This window comes from Haliotis cracherodii, unplaced genomic scaffold, assembly GCF_022045235.1.
Source record: "Haliotis cracherodii isolate W230 unplaced genomic scaffold, xgHalCrac1.p SCAF_3, whole genome shotgun sequence".
Taxonomy (NCBI): domain Eukaryota; kingdom Metazoa; phylum Mollusca; class Gastropoda; order Lepetellida; family Haliotidae; genus Haliotis; species Haliotis cracherodii.
In genome coordinates, this window is record NW_027266286.1 from 28,025,448 (window position 1) to 28,043,172 (window position 17,725).

Consider the following 17,725-nt stretch of genomic DNA (forward strand, 5'->3'; position numbering starts at 1 on the left):
CATTTGCGTGGATCAGTGCTCATGATGTCAATGACTGTATTGTCTGGTCCAGACTCCATATAACTGGAATATTGCTGAGTGCGACGTTAAACAAGCATCAAAAAACAAAGATTCGGCATAATAGGCAAAATAGCCGTGAAAAAGATGTAACAGGATCACCGAAAATGACCATTTGATGACACCAAGTGTTCGCGAAAAGGGTATTGTCCGCTCTACAGGCAGAACCCAACACTCTGCCACGCCAAATGGTTAGTACAAACGCAATACTGGGTGACACTATCCGGTGATAAAGTAGTCATGTCATCACATCGTGTCACCTGACATTTACTGTGTTTCGTGAGTGTTTCAATATTAAGTCAGTTTGTGTTTTTTAATCTGTTGCTTTCATTTTGTTTTAATTTATTTTTTAGGTTGTGACATAGATACGAATGTAAATATGCCTGAAGTGTTAACTTGTGCATGCTTAAGCAATGGGAAACCAGCATTCGTCACCACTCGCTCCTTTCCGTAACCTGCAAGCAGATTCGTCCCCCTTTCGATGAATGTTATGCGCGAAAATATGACAAACCAATCAGAATGCGCGTATGACATCAAGAACTTCGAGGGCCGCTGGGGTAGCCTGGTGGTTAAAGTGTTCGCTCTGGATTCGATCCCCTACATGGAAACAATGTGTTAAGCCCATTTCTGGTGTCCCGGGCCACACCGTGATATTGCGTGAATTGTGGCGTAAAACAATACTGACTCACTCCCCCACTCAAGTGCTTCGGTCAAAGAATCCCTCCGAAATAACCGTTGAGATTTGACAAAAATACAATTTATGTCTACTGCTCTTTTTCCAACATAACCAGTTTATCTTGCGATCTCATTTAGACAAACCAATTTCGCCTTACAGTCATAAAAACGACATAAATATATACTGCCAAAGCTCAGGCAGTGTAAACATCAAAAAGAAGTTTTCCACTGAACACCCTTTCCACAGAAAAACAATCATTTGAAGTAAAAAGTCTCATCCTCCCAAACGCCTTCCTCGTGTGGTAGATAACTTCATTGACCAATCAGCCGTGGTAACGGCAGTATGGGGTCAGACTATCCCAGAGTTAGTGTGACGGAAGGCGGTGACTGCATCCTCTACAAGAGATGCTTCAAAGAAATCGATGGTGGTTAGCGAGCAGTTGAATAGCTAGATGTTAAGGACGGTTGGATAATGAGATTTCATTTTCCAGAAAAAACCGGGTGGCTATATTTCTCTGTAGCCTTGATGACTTTCAATAAACTCCGACGATGCTATTAAAATATGGAGATTCAGCTAATAACATTGATAAGCCTTGTAGACATGTAATTCGTAACGGATGACTAGCAGCAGTAGGGTCTCAAAGGAAAGTACTGTTTACTTGTAAATTGAATTCGTTTTTTGTAAACTGATAAATCATGTTAGGCAGTTAAGCGAATGATCTAATTTAGTGATAAAGTACCTCTCCTTGCTATCGGGAAATTAAATACTGTTCGGGATGTTTGATACAATATTATAATCCATCGGGAAAGCGCACATATTGACCACCTTCTTGACATAGGAAACAACAAATTGAGACAGAGTTTACCTAACAGCGAATTCGCCTTTAGCGATATCCAATCCAAAGATGGCGGACGCTTAGAATTGGCATCACTCAAAATACCCTTTCTTAAAAAATCGAACCCCGATCCTGGCTTTTACTAGCGAACACATTAATCACTGGGCTGGTTGATGCATGTCATCGATCCAAATTGCGTGAATCGATGCTCATGATATTAATCACTGGATTGTCTGGTCCAGACTCGATTATTTACAGACCGCTGTCATATAGCTGGAATATTGCGGCGTAAAACAACAAACCAACCAACCAACCACTTGTTCTAAAGGTGAGAGAATACAGGAACACGATTCCCTAAGATGTGTATATGTTGTCCAAGCTCTGAACGAACTTTACCCACATGGTCAGTAAAGATAGATCAGCTATCATTCGTCAGTAAAGTCAATCACCCTTGTACATGATGTGTGGACTGTTTGCTGTGCAGTGACATATTAACAGGAGCGTGTTATCAGATTTTCCTCGATTAAACGTCCTTAATTGAGTGGAGTCTGACTTTGTGACTGTCATAAAAACTTACCGTTATCCTCACATGTCATGTATCAACAGGATGGGGTGGTCAGGTTCGCTGACTTGGTTGATTGCGTGGATCGATGCTCATGATGTCAATCACTGGATTGTCTGGTCCAGACTCGATTATTTACAGACCGCCGTCATAGCTGGCATATTGCTGAGTGCGGCGTTAAACAACAAACAAACAAGCAAGCATACACGCATTACACATTCGAAGCCGAGTTGAACATCTAAAAAGAAACGCATATTAAGAAGTTGTTTTTTTTATCAGAGCACTGGCTTCTTCGGGAAAATATTTAACTGCAGAGAGGTATACGTGTGCCAAAATCGAATCGTGTATTCATGAAAATGTTTTCTTTTGCGCCATGTAAATTCCTTTTAGGCATTTACTACATTACGAGAGGATTTGGTAGTCTGGTTGGAAATCCGTTTTCTCGTCACACTGAACTCATGATTGAATCCTCAGATTGGTACAGGGCCTGTAATATGTGAAGCATATTATTTTTGTTTCTCGACATGGTATTACTAGACTATTGCTTAAACGACTTAGAAACTATTAACTTACTTATTATCTTCGGTAATTGAGTTAGCATTTCTGTACTTTTTTAAATCTATAATATTGTAAATTCTGAATCTTTGAAAAAGGAAAAAAACAAAACAATACTTGTAAATTGATTCAGTTAAAGAAGAGGAATCTAATTCCCCTTCCAAATAAATACAGAGCTGAACTTTATCAATCTAAATTACACTGAGCCAAACGGCGACCGTGATTCGGGCTATTTCATATGGCATTCAGAAAAGGCTTATCAGGAGGTATATATTAAATAATGTGTATTCCCATAGGAGTTATCCTTTGGGCGTTCCGGCGACACAAAGATGTCATTCCAAGTGTTAATATTACTTGTGCGATGACGACAACGTGTCTCCCGTCTCTGTCCCGTTTGCATCCCCGTTAACATCACATTTTACTATGTCATAACTGCTTGCGGCCACTTTGTCGATTTTTCTTGTAATCTTTCAACGCAACCCCACTGGGCATGTGATTGGAAACCGACTCCGTTGTTACAACATTACCACAACATTTTTGCGTAAAGTTTCCCAAGGCCCCTTGACCGGTTTAATCAGACGTCCCCTGCCCCTACAATCCTTCAGCGGTTTCAATCAAAGCTCGAACAGCAATATGCAAACAGTTAAATACTGGTCTTTCATCAGCTCAACTTGATTGAAAGCACGGATGGAGATGAGCGAGAGAGACGGGGCCATGCAGACTCCGGTAGGCGGTTGCATGCCGAGAGAGAGGACACGTGCACACTCGGAGACTGCTCGGGAAAAACATTCGCCTGAGCGGTTCTGATTGATGTATAGTTAATGCTTTTGCTGCCTTTCCTTTTAACGCGCAGAGCCATGCTATCAAGTCAATCTCATATGTTGTAAAACAACAGGTGTTTATGAAACCACGATGGCTAAACCTGGATTATTGACAACACCGGCATGACGTGAATCTCCATTAAGTATGAAAATGTTGCGACTTTTCAGTCATGTAAAGACATAAACTGCTCTTGTCCCTTTTACCTACAAAGTGGATCGATATTTTTGCGTCGTTGTTTATACATCCTGTCACGATTACGATTGCGGTCATTTGGATGGTACTTAACTGCCCAACAGGAAGGATACATTATACCGTTGCTGTGAAGAAAACCACAAAAAACATCCTTGCTGACTTGCCGGGACAAACGCCAAGGCAGTGTTATGATGAGTTTTACCTGAAGTATAGCGACCACCTCCCGTGACGCTGCGATGGAACCCAGCACGTAGTGGATAGCACGTGTAGGATTTAATGCTTGGCCAGGGTCATCACCGTATGACTAAGCTCTCCTGCAGAGCATGGACATCGTTGCAAAACGACCTGAGTTTTGGATGAAAAACCGGTAATTAGTTGAACATACACCTGAGTCGAAACAGTCTCGTTTGTACTCATTGGACGTGAGCGTTGTCTGCATTGACAGCTGCAGTTGGTCTGTGGTTGTTAGTAATTGGTGTGGTGAAACGATTGACTCTCGCATACTTGCTGTTTTCCAATTAACCCCTGTGTCTTGCTGTTCACTTTCCTGACTCTCTGTAGAACTAGTCTAACAGAGAAACGCGTGCTTAAGCAAAGATTACGCATAATTACGCACGACATTTTACGGCGAAGTGAGTTATTTTGAGTGATACAGTGAGAAATGGTATCCCATTGAGGGGAGACATGAATCCATCAACTACTTGGTTCTTCTCTAATTTTAATCTCGGAAAAAACTGTTCAAATGAATTTTCCGTTTTACCAAGCAAAAGTAATGCGTCCTTCTGCAAATAAATTGCAACAGTGATGTGAACAAATGGACAATAGTGCCTTCTCTACTGGTTCATGTTCTTATCCTTGTGATTACTAGAAGTGTTCACGAACCCCGGAACTGTTACCTGTACGCGTTCCAGTTGTTTGGCAGACCCACGCACGTAATACAACCACGTGAGGCATTGTCTAGTGGCATAGCAGAAAGGGACAATGCCTTTCAGCGGAGATTATCCGCCGTTTATGGAGGTGAGCCAGAAAACTATGTCTGTATAGAGGACCTAATGGTACGATACGAAATTAGGTTTTATAACTTATTTCAAGAAGGATTACCATCATGACATTCATCTCAACGCAGTGTCCGCTCGTTTGTCCGTTTAACAGCTTGGTTACCCATTAAATCATCCTGTCCACTCCAGTTTATATAGACTAAGGTCCAAGGTGTAGTCGACATGTCTGGACAGGCTTACACTAGTCCTGCGGTCAATGGCACTTTCGCTGACCAGTATGTAACTGATTATAATGGAATGGCCACCAACAGTTCAAATGTTACCGGAAACGCTTCGGAACCTTTTAATGAGGAGGGTTATTTGGAAATGTATCTTGGTGAACGTTACATTTCAATCGGAGCGGTGATATTTCTCACTACAGTGTATGCGTTGATATTTGTGACAGGTGTTCTCGGGAATATATGTACGTGCATCGTGGTTGCTAGAAACAAGTACATGCAAACAACCACTAACTATTACCTCTTCAACCTGGCTGTGGCAGATGTGTTGACATTGATTCTAGGTGAGTAATTATTTCCATAACAATTCCATGTTTTAGGAATAACATTTTCTTATATGTATGGTATCAATTTGTTTGTTTGGATTATTGATATTTGTAAGTGCATTGTCATTGTTTCAGAGAAAAACGTGCGTTTTAATCAACCATACATACTAAATCATAATTTATTAGTGACTTTTTATATGACTATGTGGCTCTATTCAACATCTACGTACGAAGCAGGTGTATATATATACAGTGCCTGGAGTTCATCTTCATACCGGTACTCATTGAATGTATTTAATCGGAGGTGCAAATATATCAGCTTACCTCCCTATCTTTTTGAGTACATCTGGTGTACACGTCGATCATTGCTTTATTTGGCTGACTTCCCACACTAACAGGGCGTTTGTCAAGTAAACATTTATGTGAAGACATTGCATATACTCACAAGTGTTCGCTGATGCTGCATGCCATACAGTTTGGCGTTCTCTTGAATTCCGTTCAAGATTCATTCTGATGTGAAAGAGTGTATGCATTGCTCCTTGTATATGCCAACACTGTAACAATAGATACAGTATATATCTAGTACTTGTTTCCATTTGTATTATCAAATTACACCGACAGAAAGCCATTGGTGTCAAATCAGACCATGTCCATAGCTCTATATCATATTACGTAGCGCTGCTTTCCTTGTTTCTCTAACAACTTCTATTCCCTTACAGTCTACTGAGCATTGGACGTGGCTTTAGCAGGAAGCGTTAAGCTTTATATTATTCTGCTATGAAAGCGAGACATATACATAGTGTGACGGTATATTTGTATGATAGGCTGAAATATAGAGCGACAGTAACGGAAGAGTGTTACGACTATTGCAATGGTGTTGTAACACTGTTAAAGCTATTGCTATAATGGAGAACAGTGATACAACTATTGTAATAGTGTAGAAACAGTGATACAACTATTGCAATAGTGTAGAAACAGTGATACAACTATTGTTATAGTAATACTATTAAAACAGCGCTACATCCAATACAATGGCATCGAAAAAGTGTTTTAACTATTCACAATATTATTTCAAAAGAGCTCCAACTGCCATTACTACATATAACTGATTTGCATTTGTGCATCGATTGATGATGACTTTCCTTGTTGCTGTATCCGCATTTCGTAGTGGCTCATCTCGCTTTTAGTCACCATCCGTTAGGTGGCGATCAAGAGACGGTGTCATATTGAATTATACGTATCCATTGAGCCACACATCCGACAAGGGTGTTTCCAACTTTTTGTTTGTCACCTACTGCACTTCACTTTTATACACTTTAACAAATAAAGGTTAGTGTTCTCGATACGATGAACCAAACTGATATGGCGATTCGATAAATATTCAAATGAGGTTAACTAGCAGGGACTACTTTTGGTAAGCCCCATTCATCGAAATGATGTTGACTTGCTCAAACGCTTTTGCATATTAACTTTCCCTAAATGATCAGATGATGGTTTTCGGTATGTGCGTACTTATGTAAACAAACATGGCTGCAAAAGAAATGGAACTATATCATAAAAGTGGCGGTTCACTCAGGCTTTATATTCCTACGCGGTTACTATAGTGAATAGCATAGCAATATGTCTTAAACTGCGATTATTTCAAGAAGGAAATTCCATAATGAAATAGATTCTTATTGTCGTGTGTTTTCCGTATCATTAATATCGTATATTAGGAAATTCAATACAAACTTAAGAATATGTTATACGCGCCTCAAAGGCTGGCATGATACATTTTGTATTCCTCACATATGATATTTACGACACGACAACTCACTCTGATAATAACCTCTATTCACTCCTTATATTAATGAATTGTTGTCAATAAGTAAAGGCGCATTTGTGATATTCTATGGTTACCATTGATCAATGTTAGGATGTGTGGACAGTGATGAGACACCTGAGTTACCGTCGTTTCAAACAAAAGGGAATAGATATATATTTTATACCATCAAAAAACAATTCTTCGGGAGTAAAGTAATTGGTTCGATCCCTGAAGCAATTGTTTCTTTCAGTCAGATCGATTATGTTCTAGACATTCTGATACTTCTCAGGCTGCCTTGAAGGGCTTCTCTTTATCGAGACCTCTCAACCAAAGCAAATTGTAGACTTAATATATAGGGGCTGAAGCCAAGTCACATTCTCCTATCCCGTCATATGTCACCTTGAACCGTCAGCGGAGGAAGGCAAAGTCTGGTAGATGTGTATGAATTGGAAACGCTCAGATCTCCCACTGTTGATGTTTTGTCACTGGTATTGACTGAAGTGTTAAACCTAATGCCCAAGATGTCTCTCTTTTTGAAGAAGCATTTAGAAGTTGGAGTACTAAGTAAGGATAAGATATATGGATGAACAACGTCTTTATTACAATAGGAGCAACGTGTCGGTGTAAGTTGATTACGGTGTTAGAACCGACACCGAAACGTCGCTCCTATTGTAATAAAGACGTTGTTCATCCATATATCTTATCCTTACTAAGATGTCTGTGTACTGGACAGCTGAACCGCTTTATTCCGGCTGGTCACAGTTCCATCGTAGGGCTTTCCGGAATATCGTATCGCGGACAGTGTTGTGAACCATTGCCCTTGTATAGATAGACGTTCTTATGCAACGTACAGGAATACAGCATTTACGGACTAATGGGATTTCACTGTTTCTCCGAGTTGAAATGTAACAAACTCTAAACACAAAAACATATACATAAAATAACATAGTGTATGACGTAAGCTTAAACTTTCTATCACAGCATAACAATGTTGCTGAATGAGTGTCATTCCGCCAACAGAAAATCCAAGCTACAATATAACTCAACAAAATGTTTTGAAAAGTGTTTCTAAATGTTGCAGTTTTTAAAATATGCCTGAAGCAAAAAATTGTTTCGAAATTTTGCAGTTGTGAAAATATGCTTAAAGCATAAAATTGTTTTGTATTTTTACAGCGTTTATGTCAAAATTATGGTTTTAGGGAAGTTGACCCACAGTCAAATATAAGTAATCCTGGTTATATTTGCGTATTTGGTCTCCTGTATCCTGGAATTTTGACCGATAAAATAAAATATTATTTGTATGACCTGTAACTTTGCTGTTACCCTCCGTAGCTATGGGTCAGTGGAGTACACGTGGAGTACATGGGTGAAACGTTGGCTCGTCATGCCGAAGACCCGGTTCGCGGCCCATTTGGAGCACAATGTATGAAGGCCTGTGTCTCCAGCAGTGAGATTCCTAGCGCATTGCTGAAAGTTGCGTAAAACCCTACTCACTAACTCTGTAACTCACCACCAATACCATCCTTTGAGGAATACTGCGCCCGTTCTAATTCTCATTTGACAAACTAGTATTGATGTTCATGCCATTTGCTGTTCGATTGAAACTTATGATCTTGTGAACAGTAGCATATTGTAACGTATATGGTAACATATTAGCTGATCAAAGAATCAAACAATCTCCAAGCTCCCATGGAGTGTCTCATCTTGATCTGGGATAGCCCAGTCTCTCTTAGGCCCCACATGTTCGCTGTGCAGAGTTGCGCCCTTGGGAAATGATCGTGGGTCGGAATCACGGTTCGTTCCGATTATGTTTCTGGGTTGGTCAGTGCCATATCCATGCTCGTAGATTTAACCAATGCTTTAAGCGTCCAAGACCTGCATCACTTCAGGCTTTCCTCCTATATCAAGCTGACACGCTGATATATAATTGGAATACTGTTCAAAGCGGCCTTAAACCCATGATTCCGAACTGAAAAGTACAGAGATTCTGTGGGTTTCCTTCCGTCTGTTCATATATAGTAGGTGTAACAATAATCCAGCAACTCATTGGTGTCTACATTTCACAACTTGTGAGGTTCATTTGACAACGCGCTTTCAAGGAAGATTTGAAAGAGCTGAAATGTTGTTTGATCAGGGTTACAGCACTCGAGGGTTTTAGCAAAGCTTTCAAAACATTATTGTTGACATGTTGAGGACATTTCTAAATGTAACAAAAATAATGCAGTTTCCAGTTAAGACTGCCTTATGTCCTGTGGTTTTTCAGAATTTTGTCCTGCCTTTTCATATGTTTGTGCCGGGTGCCACAGGTGGGTACGGATACGCTCTTTTTCCGCGAACACCTGGTGTCATCACTATTTGATAGTGATTCAAAAACACATGCTTATTATATAGACGGAATCGCTTTTTGCAGAGATTTCTTATGATTATTGAAAGGTCTTTGTTTGTTTGTTGTTGTTTTGGTTATTTTTTATATTTTGTTTTGTTTATTTTGTTTGTGGTATTTTGGGGGCGGGGTGGTTATACGTTAAGTTCACAATCAAAATATTTCATATTTACAGTCAGGATCTAACTGTAAGTTTACCAGAAAGGGAGTGGGAATGGTGTTTTTATGACATATCAGTAATATGTTTGTTTGTTTTTTAACACAACACCCAGCAATATTCCAGCTATATGACGGCGGTCTGTAAATAATAGAGTCTAGAACAGACAATCCAGTTATTGTCATCATGAGCATCGATCTATGCATTTTGGATACGATGACATGCACCAAGCAAGTCAGATAACCTGACCACTCAAACTCATTAGTCGCAACGTACAAGCATGGGTTGCTGAATTCAACCCTGATTCTTGACGGGAATGTCAGTGACATGAACATTCTTGTATCGACCACAAACACCTCGTGTCTTGGCTGGCATTGACGTAATGTACACCTGTAACAGTCCGCACAGTTGTCCAAGTTATCGAAGTCGATATGCAGAGTTGCATCCCTTGAGGGTGCCCGATACATATGATCGAGGGTTCGAATCCCTGATTCACCCTCATTACGCTTTTAGGTTTGTTAGCTCCGCACCCGTGCTCTTGGGTTTCAGCAAAGTCATAAACGTCCATTGACTGCATCACATCAGACTTTTCTTCCACATCAAGGAGACACACTAGCTACAACTAAAATATTGTTCAAAGCGGGATTTAACCCAACTCACTCATTCTTTCACTGATACTAACATACAGTATACTGTGTAACATTACCTCACTCATATATCTGAAATTCCAAGACCAGAAAGAAATTCAATCCCCATTTTCTGAAATTGCAAAAGGAACAGCGAACAAGTGAAATGCAATTTAAACGCAATGCCTTAAAACAATGCCCAAAGATCCTGTCAAACCCTATTTCATTCTTATTAAGGGTCATGTCCATTATATTGAGTGGAAATAGTTTTCAGGTCCCTCTGGACATTGTCAGTGTGAGGCTGCGTATTGATAACGTGGCCATGACACAGCAATCGTTACGGATGCTATAAAAAATGGTATAAGGGGAGTGTTGCCTGCTTGGTTTCAACAAAGAAAAAGCTTCGACTTCTACAGAATCTATAATAACTGTAACAATCCTATTATCATCGTATGAGATTTCATACAAATGTGATAGCAGGTAACTGGTGAAACCTGTTGGAATTTCCACAAAGCAAGGTCACCGACTTCCTTACATTCTATAATCATGAAAACATCAAATAATAATCGTTAAAGATGACAGAGATCTGAAGCCAGTACTTCAGTGATCAGCTATCGTCATTCCTAGAACCACCAAAGGGGCATCATAACGAGACCAGTACGTGGTGTTATTACAGAACACTCCTTTCATAAGGGTAAGATTACTAATACTTAAGTCGACTTCAAAGTTCGACATATTTTGGACCCTCTCAGAGTATCACCCCGGATGTAATATATGCTTGCAGAAATAGGATATGTCCTTGAAACCTGATCTGTTTTCAGCCCTGGTTTGGTTTTGTCTTTATTCGGCTAGGCAGGGTCACTAAAGGTCAGGGTTACACAAGTAAACTGCCGGGCAAAAGAAAGTATACACTTGAAAATTGGATTTAACGAAAACAATTCAAACGTTTTCAAAACCTTAATAGCTTGCAAACAGTCGCCGAAACACTGCAAACTACAGGTCCAATACATTCCGATGACACTCGTGGTTTCCAGATTAGTCAGCACTATACCCGTGCTTGTAGGTTTCGTCGATTTGGTAAACATTCGAGCCTTGAATCACAAATACATGAACATCGAATCGCCATTTTCTTGTTTGTTTCATTTAGCCACCATCAAACATTGGCGTATACTTCTTTAACCTGACAGTCTATATCTCTGTATTTTCTTGGATGTCTTTGTTGGAAGTTACAGCACCGCATTATGAAAAGCGCCTGCGTATAGAATTACAGAAGCGCAATATATATTTTGTATAAATCTTAGAATAACTCCTCGTAGGTGTTCCCAGCCAGATTAGGAACCCAGTAACCCCGGTGGTTCTTAGCATGCAACTAAAATCACTATCGGAATGCGTGGATTGGTCATCTTGTACCGTTCACATTAAACCAATTGCCACGTTAATCGATGCCGGATGAGTAAGAGAGAGAGAGAGAGAGAGAGTTGATTTAGTCGCATCATAACGTGCAACACTTTCACATTTCACAAGTCTAGGTCATGCAAACCGGTGGTTGATAACGCAAATGACGATCCACACTGTCTGATCCTCTTCAGTCACTAAAGACAAGTATGGATTAATGGGGACCTATTATATTAAAGGAGAGCCCGCTAAAGTTGTATGTAAACTGGCGGGCCAAAGGAAGTATACACATGAAAATTGAATTTGACCACACAATTGGCTGACAAAAGCCACCGAAACGCTGTAAACGTAAGTTTCGAAACACTATGGTACCAATCTGAAATACATCACATTCGAATAACGGTCCACTTCTAGTATGTTTCATTTTTAGCCACCATCAAATGGTTGTATATTCTTTTGCTCTGTTGTTTATCTCGATAACATTCCCCAAACATATGACTTTTTGTGAAGGTGTGTGAGTGTGTGTTTGTCTGTGTATGTGTGTGTGTGTTTGTTTGTGCTTGTGTGTGTGCTTGTGCCTCTGTGTGTGTCTGTGTGTGTGAGAGAGAAACTGAGAGAGAGAGAGAGAGAGAGAGAGAGAGAGAGAGAGGGGGGGGAGGGTGAGGGGGGGGGGGGGCACCTCAGTTCAATGGCAACCCTTGTATAAATATATACATGATTTCTGCAGTAGTTTCATACACATTTTTCTGTTTGATGGGATGTTTCCAAACCTCGTCAACTCCTTTGAAGATTCTCTGCAACATAAAGTTATCTTATTCGACACAAGTGAAGTGACACAATTTGTCCACAGACCCTGTTTGGATTTACCGGGACCTAAACTTCACAAAGTCCTGCGTCATGACTGTGGAATTTAATGATATATTCATTTATTTTGTACTAAAAGCATAGTAGGTAATTCTAGATCAAACTAAACCAAGTCTATAAATATAACACAAAAGGAAATGTTCTTTAAAAAACAAAATTATAAATTTTTAAAAGAAATGTTTTCACAGTCGAAGTGTTGGTCTATCACACAACGTACCCATATCGAAATTCTAACCCGGATGTGACGTATGAACGCCTTTCTACATTCAGTGAACGATAGTTTATGTCTGGAATATCCTACGTCTCCCTACGTATTTCTTATTATAACTATCCACCCAACCGCCTCCAAGAAGTACGACAAAGACTAAATAAGTCAATTTGTAGTTTTCAAAGCAGCTACTTTAAGTTTGGTATTTTTTCAAAGGAAACGCAAACCCCTTAGCGCGAAAAATCCAATTTCTTTCAAGAATCTATAAAAAAAAATGTCCAGAGATTACAAAGAATGGGTACATACTTGAGTCTCGACAAGTATTCTCAGTGATCAGTATTGACGACACCTTTAACGATGTAAAACTTACAAAGATCAATCACCTACTGAGACCAGGTTTGGAGCAAACCGCGAATCACCGATTACATACAGATAACAAATCGTCCCAAGGCATGTTTAGCATCACCGGTGAGCAATATCGGTTGTTGCGTGCAAAATGTTGTTCGTTTCCCTTGAAATGTTACATGCTTCAAGTTTTCTACAATTTCCTTACCCTGAAGGTAATGGATGAAGAACTTTATCATCATGCGAATAGGCAGGCTGTGTGACCTTCTACACCTATAATCCGTCGGGGCAGGAACAGGGAAATGTCCTTGGTATCACGTTAGCGATAATCTTTTTGTAATGGACAACACGATCCACAACGCCGGACGGAAAGCGGGGTCGTGTTTGATTGACCTATAAGTAATCTATATTTAATGAGACATCTGATACAAGCCTGCGGTGAATGCAGTGCCTATGCAATATCAGAGACTGAACAATATCAAGACTATAGTATATCTAATTCAAAGTGATTTGTGATGTTTGACATATACTCTATCATAATGAAATCTTATGTTCGCTTCTGTTCATAACCATATTCTTTCGACCTGGTTCGCAACCAGGAGGACTTGTATTGCGCAAACAATGGCAAAGGTGGCCGTGCTGTTTCCCTGTCCCGGTAGCTATATATGATACGTTTGTTTTGAACAATAATGAAACAATTTTGAGGTCTTGTTGTTCTTCGTGACAAGGGAATGGTACCGGTGACAATGATGTCATGACCATACATAAAGCGGTTACAGAGGTTTGTATATATTTTTCACAAGATGTACAGGCAACACCTCATTATGAACGATTATATAACATTTAAATGTATGTTTTGGTCCCGGCAAATCCAAACAGGTTCTGTGGACAAATTGTGTTACTTCACTTGTGTCGAATAAGATAACTTTATGTTGCAGAGAATCTTCCAAGGAGTTGACGAGGTTTGGAAACATCCCATCAAACAGAATAAATATGTATGAAACTACTGCAGAAATCATGTATATATTTATACAAGGGTTGCAATTGAACTGAGGTGCCCCCCCTCTCTCTCTCCCTCTCTCTCGCTCTCTCTCTCTCTCTCTCTCTCTCTCTCTCTCTCTCTCTTCCTCTCTGACACACACAGACACACAAACACACACAGAGGCACAAGCACACACACAAGCACAAACAAACACATACACATACTTACACAAACACAAACACAAACACAAACACACACATACATAATATAGGCACAGACAAGCATAGTTATGGCAATACCTCATACCAAACACACCCCTTTACACTGAATATCCCTTTCAAGTGCCGTTGAATTGCATCGTTTTGTACGGAATTTAATAAAACAGTTTACTGTATTCAACAATATGACATACCAGATACATGGGTGTTGTCAGTAACAGATAGCACACGTCTGTGACCTTCTGTTGGTAATACTTGCAGACAGGTCTTAAATTTCACATCGGAAGCAGATGATGTTGTTCACTGGTATCCAATACAACTTGTTTGTGTCTGTGGTTATCAATTTGTTACTATGTGTATATACAATCACAATTGATATTATGCAGACAAAATTAATCTAATTGATATCTGACTCTATTTGAAATTATTAATATATATAATATTAAAGGGGGCACGATTGGCCCAGTCGTCTAAGGCGCCACGATTCGCTGTGCAGAGTTGCGTCCCATGGGCAAGCCAGAAACCTATGATTGTGGGTTCGAATCCCGGTTCGCCCCGATTATGTTTCTGGTTTGTCAGCACCATACCCGTGCTCATGGGTCACGGAAGTGATAAACGCCTGCGACCTGCATCACTTCGGGCTTTCCTCCCACATTTAGCTGACACGCCGCGATATAACTGGAATACTGTCACTGTTAAAAACTGCGTTAAACCCAACGAACTAATGTATTATATGACCCTCCTCGGTCCCGACGTATGTGTTCTCTTGAAATTGTAATGGACTGTGACTATACTACATACATAATATCAAGTCTAACTGGTATGGTTGGAGTGATCTAATGAGCCGCCGTTCGTTGAAACATGGCAGTCAGCAATGATCCAGCCTTATCGCGACGGCCAGTACATTGTCGAGTCTTGGTCATGCAAACCGGTGGTTGATAACGCGAGTAACGATCCACACCGTCTGATCCTCTTCACTCACTGAAGACAAGTATGTCTTAATGGGGACCTATTATATTAAAGGAGAGCCCGCTGGAGCCGTATGTAAACTGCCGGGCAAAAGAAAGTATACACATGAAATTGAATTTGACCAGGCAATTGGCTGAAAACAGCCATCGAAACGCTGTAAACGTAAGGTTCGAAACACTATGTCACCAGTCTAAATTACATCACTTTCGAAAAAACACTTCTTGTTTGTTTCATTTTTAGCCACCATCAAATTGTTGTATATTCTTTTGCTCGGCTGTTTATCTCGACATTATTCCCCAAACATATGACTTTTGTGAAGGTGTGAGTGTGTTGGTCTGTGTAAGTATGTGTATCTGTGTGTGTTTGTGTCTGCTTGTGTGTCTGTGTGTGTGAGAGAGAGAGAATGAGAGAGAGAGAGAGGGGGAGTTGTTTTAGTCGCATCATAGCGTTCAACACTTTCACATATACCTTGAGAGATCCAATGTACATAGCTTATGTCGAAATAATTCTGGGATAGAATAATTATGCAGTAAGTCCCAGACAGTGTAACTGCATCAGCGTAGGGTCATTCAAAGCTTTGGGTCGTTACATTTAACTGCGTCAGACTTTATTACTGGTCCTAAGCACCAACAACGTTAATGCAGAGATTATTCATTGTTCGTATCTCAGTCATAAGGAAACTAAATAGGAGCGACAATTCCACAACCCTACATTCACGAATTACTGTAAACCTACAGTGTTCACGACTTTGGTTCTGCCAGCATTCGTCGTTTGTTTGTGTCGAGGAAACTATTGAGATGAACCTTGACAAAAACCCAAGATGTAAAGTGAGTATGTAATACAGTAAACTAAGGTTATAACGAACTCAAAGGGACCACTTATTTTAGTTCGGTTTTTTTACCGTTATACAACAAATGGCCGGGACTAAAAAATAAGTTCGTTATATCAGTCAGTTCGTTATAAGCGTGTTCGTTATAACCGTAATTTTACTGTATTGCGACTGGGTCACCATGGTCCTTATATCATTTACTGTTCTTAGCGTCAAACCCTTGTCTCCAGCGTAACAAAATGAACCTTCATCCTCTGGATCACGTCATCCTTAACATAGGACATAATTTATACTCAATTATGTTGTCGACGGCGTTGTATGTCGAGTGTTTTTTTTCTTCCATTCGTTCGGGACAGTTTACATGTCAGAGGTGTCAGTGAACGCATCAACGCCTTTGGGATTCCATAAAGAGGCTATTTCAGGTTCATGTGAGAGTGTGTCTACGTTGTCAGCGTAATGTGGACATGTCTTTCACTGTCGCTACACAGACGAAGCCTGAAAGGGCAGCGCATGTTTCTTGACCAACGTTTAATATACCGTCATGACACTGGGCACGTATTGTGTCAATAGAGATATGTACATAACCGTCTTAAAACAAAAATGACATACGGGCGTCCAGGTGAATATATGCTTTCGAATTCGGCTGTCATTGCACACTTGGAACAAAACAGATGAGTCGATGTAGTGACGTATATAGTGTAGGCTCGCTTTCGTAGCATTCGTCTCTACCTATCCGATTGTGTTTCTGGTCGACGTGTGACGATAAAAGCACATTAGCTTTGCTTTTAGGTTTCATTTGGGAGATCCTAATATACAGCCTCAAATATCAACGTTGGCTTTCATCTTACTGAAATAGCACTCGTGGTATCCGAAATGGCGTCACAAAATGGAAACACGATCTTGGCTAATTACTTGGACCACTTAAGTAAACTGGTTGCAATTGATCACAAGCGTTTACATGGTGAAGATAAAGATACTATCTGCCACTGATGATATTGCCGATACACGCCAGTGGTGTTCTTTGTGTAAAATCAATCATGTGTTTTCCATTAGAAGGAATTATACCTTGTGTAGGAGTGTGGTGTGTATCATTGGACTAATTTACTAGATGAGTTGCAGGCTATTATCAAAGCAATCGTCAACAATTGTCAATATAACAACAACAACAACAACAACAATAATAATTATAGATTGTAATATTATAGGCACTCGAACCGCTGGATCAGTGTGCAATCGATTTAACTTCGCCATTTCCCTTTGGGGATATAAAACCCAAGCTGCCCAAATGTCGATAGAATGTATTATCTTATCCTACCGGGTACCCATTCACTGCTGGTTTAACAGAACCATAATTTTAGCAAAGTCACTTGCCCAAGGAGTAGATGTGTGATATATGGTTCAGTGTGAGGCATATAAGTCCGGCACCATGACTGTGGAATATATGTATTTTATTAAAGCAAAACCAATACATATATATGTTTGAGCAAATCTAGCCAGCTCTCAGGACAATTTGTTTCAGGAAAAGTATTTGTCTTAATGTAAGGGGAGAGAAACGTATTGTAGTAGGTTGGAAGTCCTATAAACTCACAGGAGCCAAACTGCCGAGCAAGAGCTCTGTACACAGGACCAAATGCCACCTCCGAAATATATATGATCCTAAATACGTTTCGGAAATATTTCAATACAACCTAGATCGGTTCTCGA

General features: G+C 40.0%; 1 protein-coding gene across 2 annotated transcripts in view; it reads left to right on the forward strand.

The window, feature by feature from the left end:
- LOC139474851 (pyrokinin-1 receptor-like) overlaps positions 1–17,725 on the forward strand; it is a 91,389-nt gene that overhangs the window by 25,609 nt on the left and 48,055 nt on the right. Inside the window, exon 1 of one of the 2 annotated variants that reach the window (XM_071258002.1) lies at positions 5,028–5,259. The exons of the other annotated variant lie outside the window; for it this stretch is intronic. Coding sequence (XP_071114103.1) covers positions 5,064–5,259 — 196 coding nt within the window. The 5' untranslated portion in view covers positions 5,028–5,063. Of the gene's footprint in view, positions 1–5,027; positions 5,260–17,725 lie in introns of those variants that run through there. 2 annotated transcript variants of the gene reach the window in all.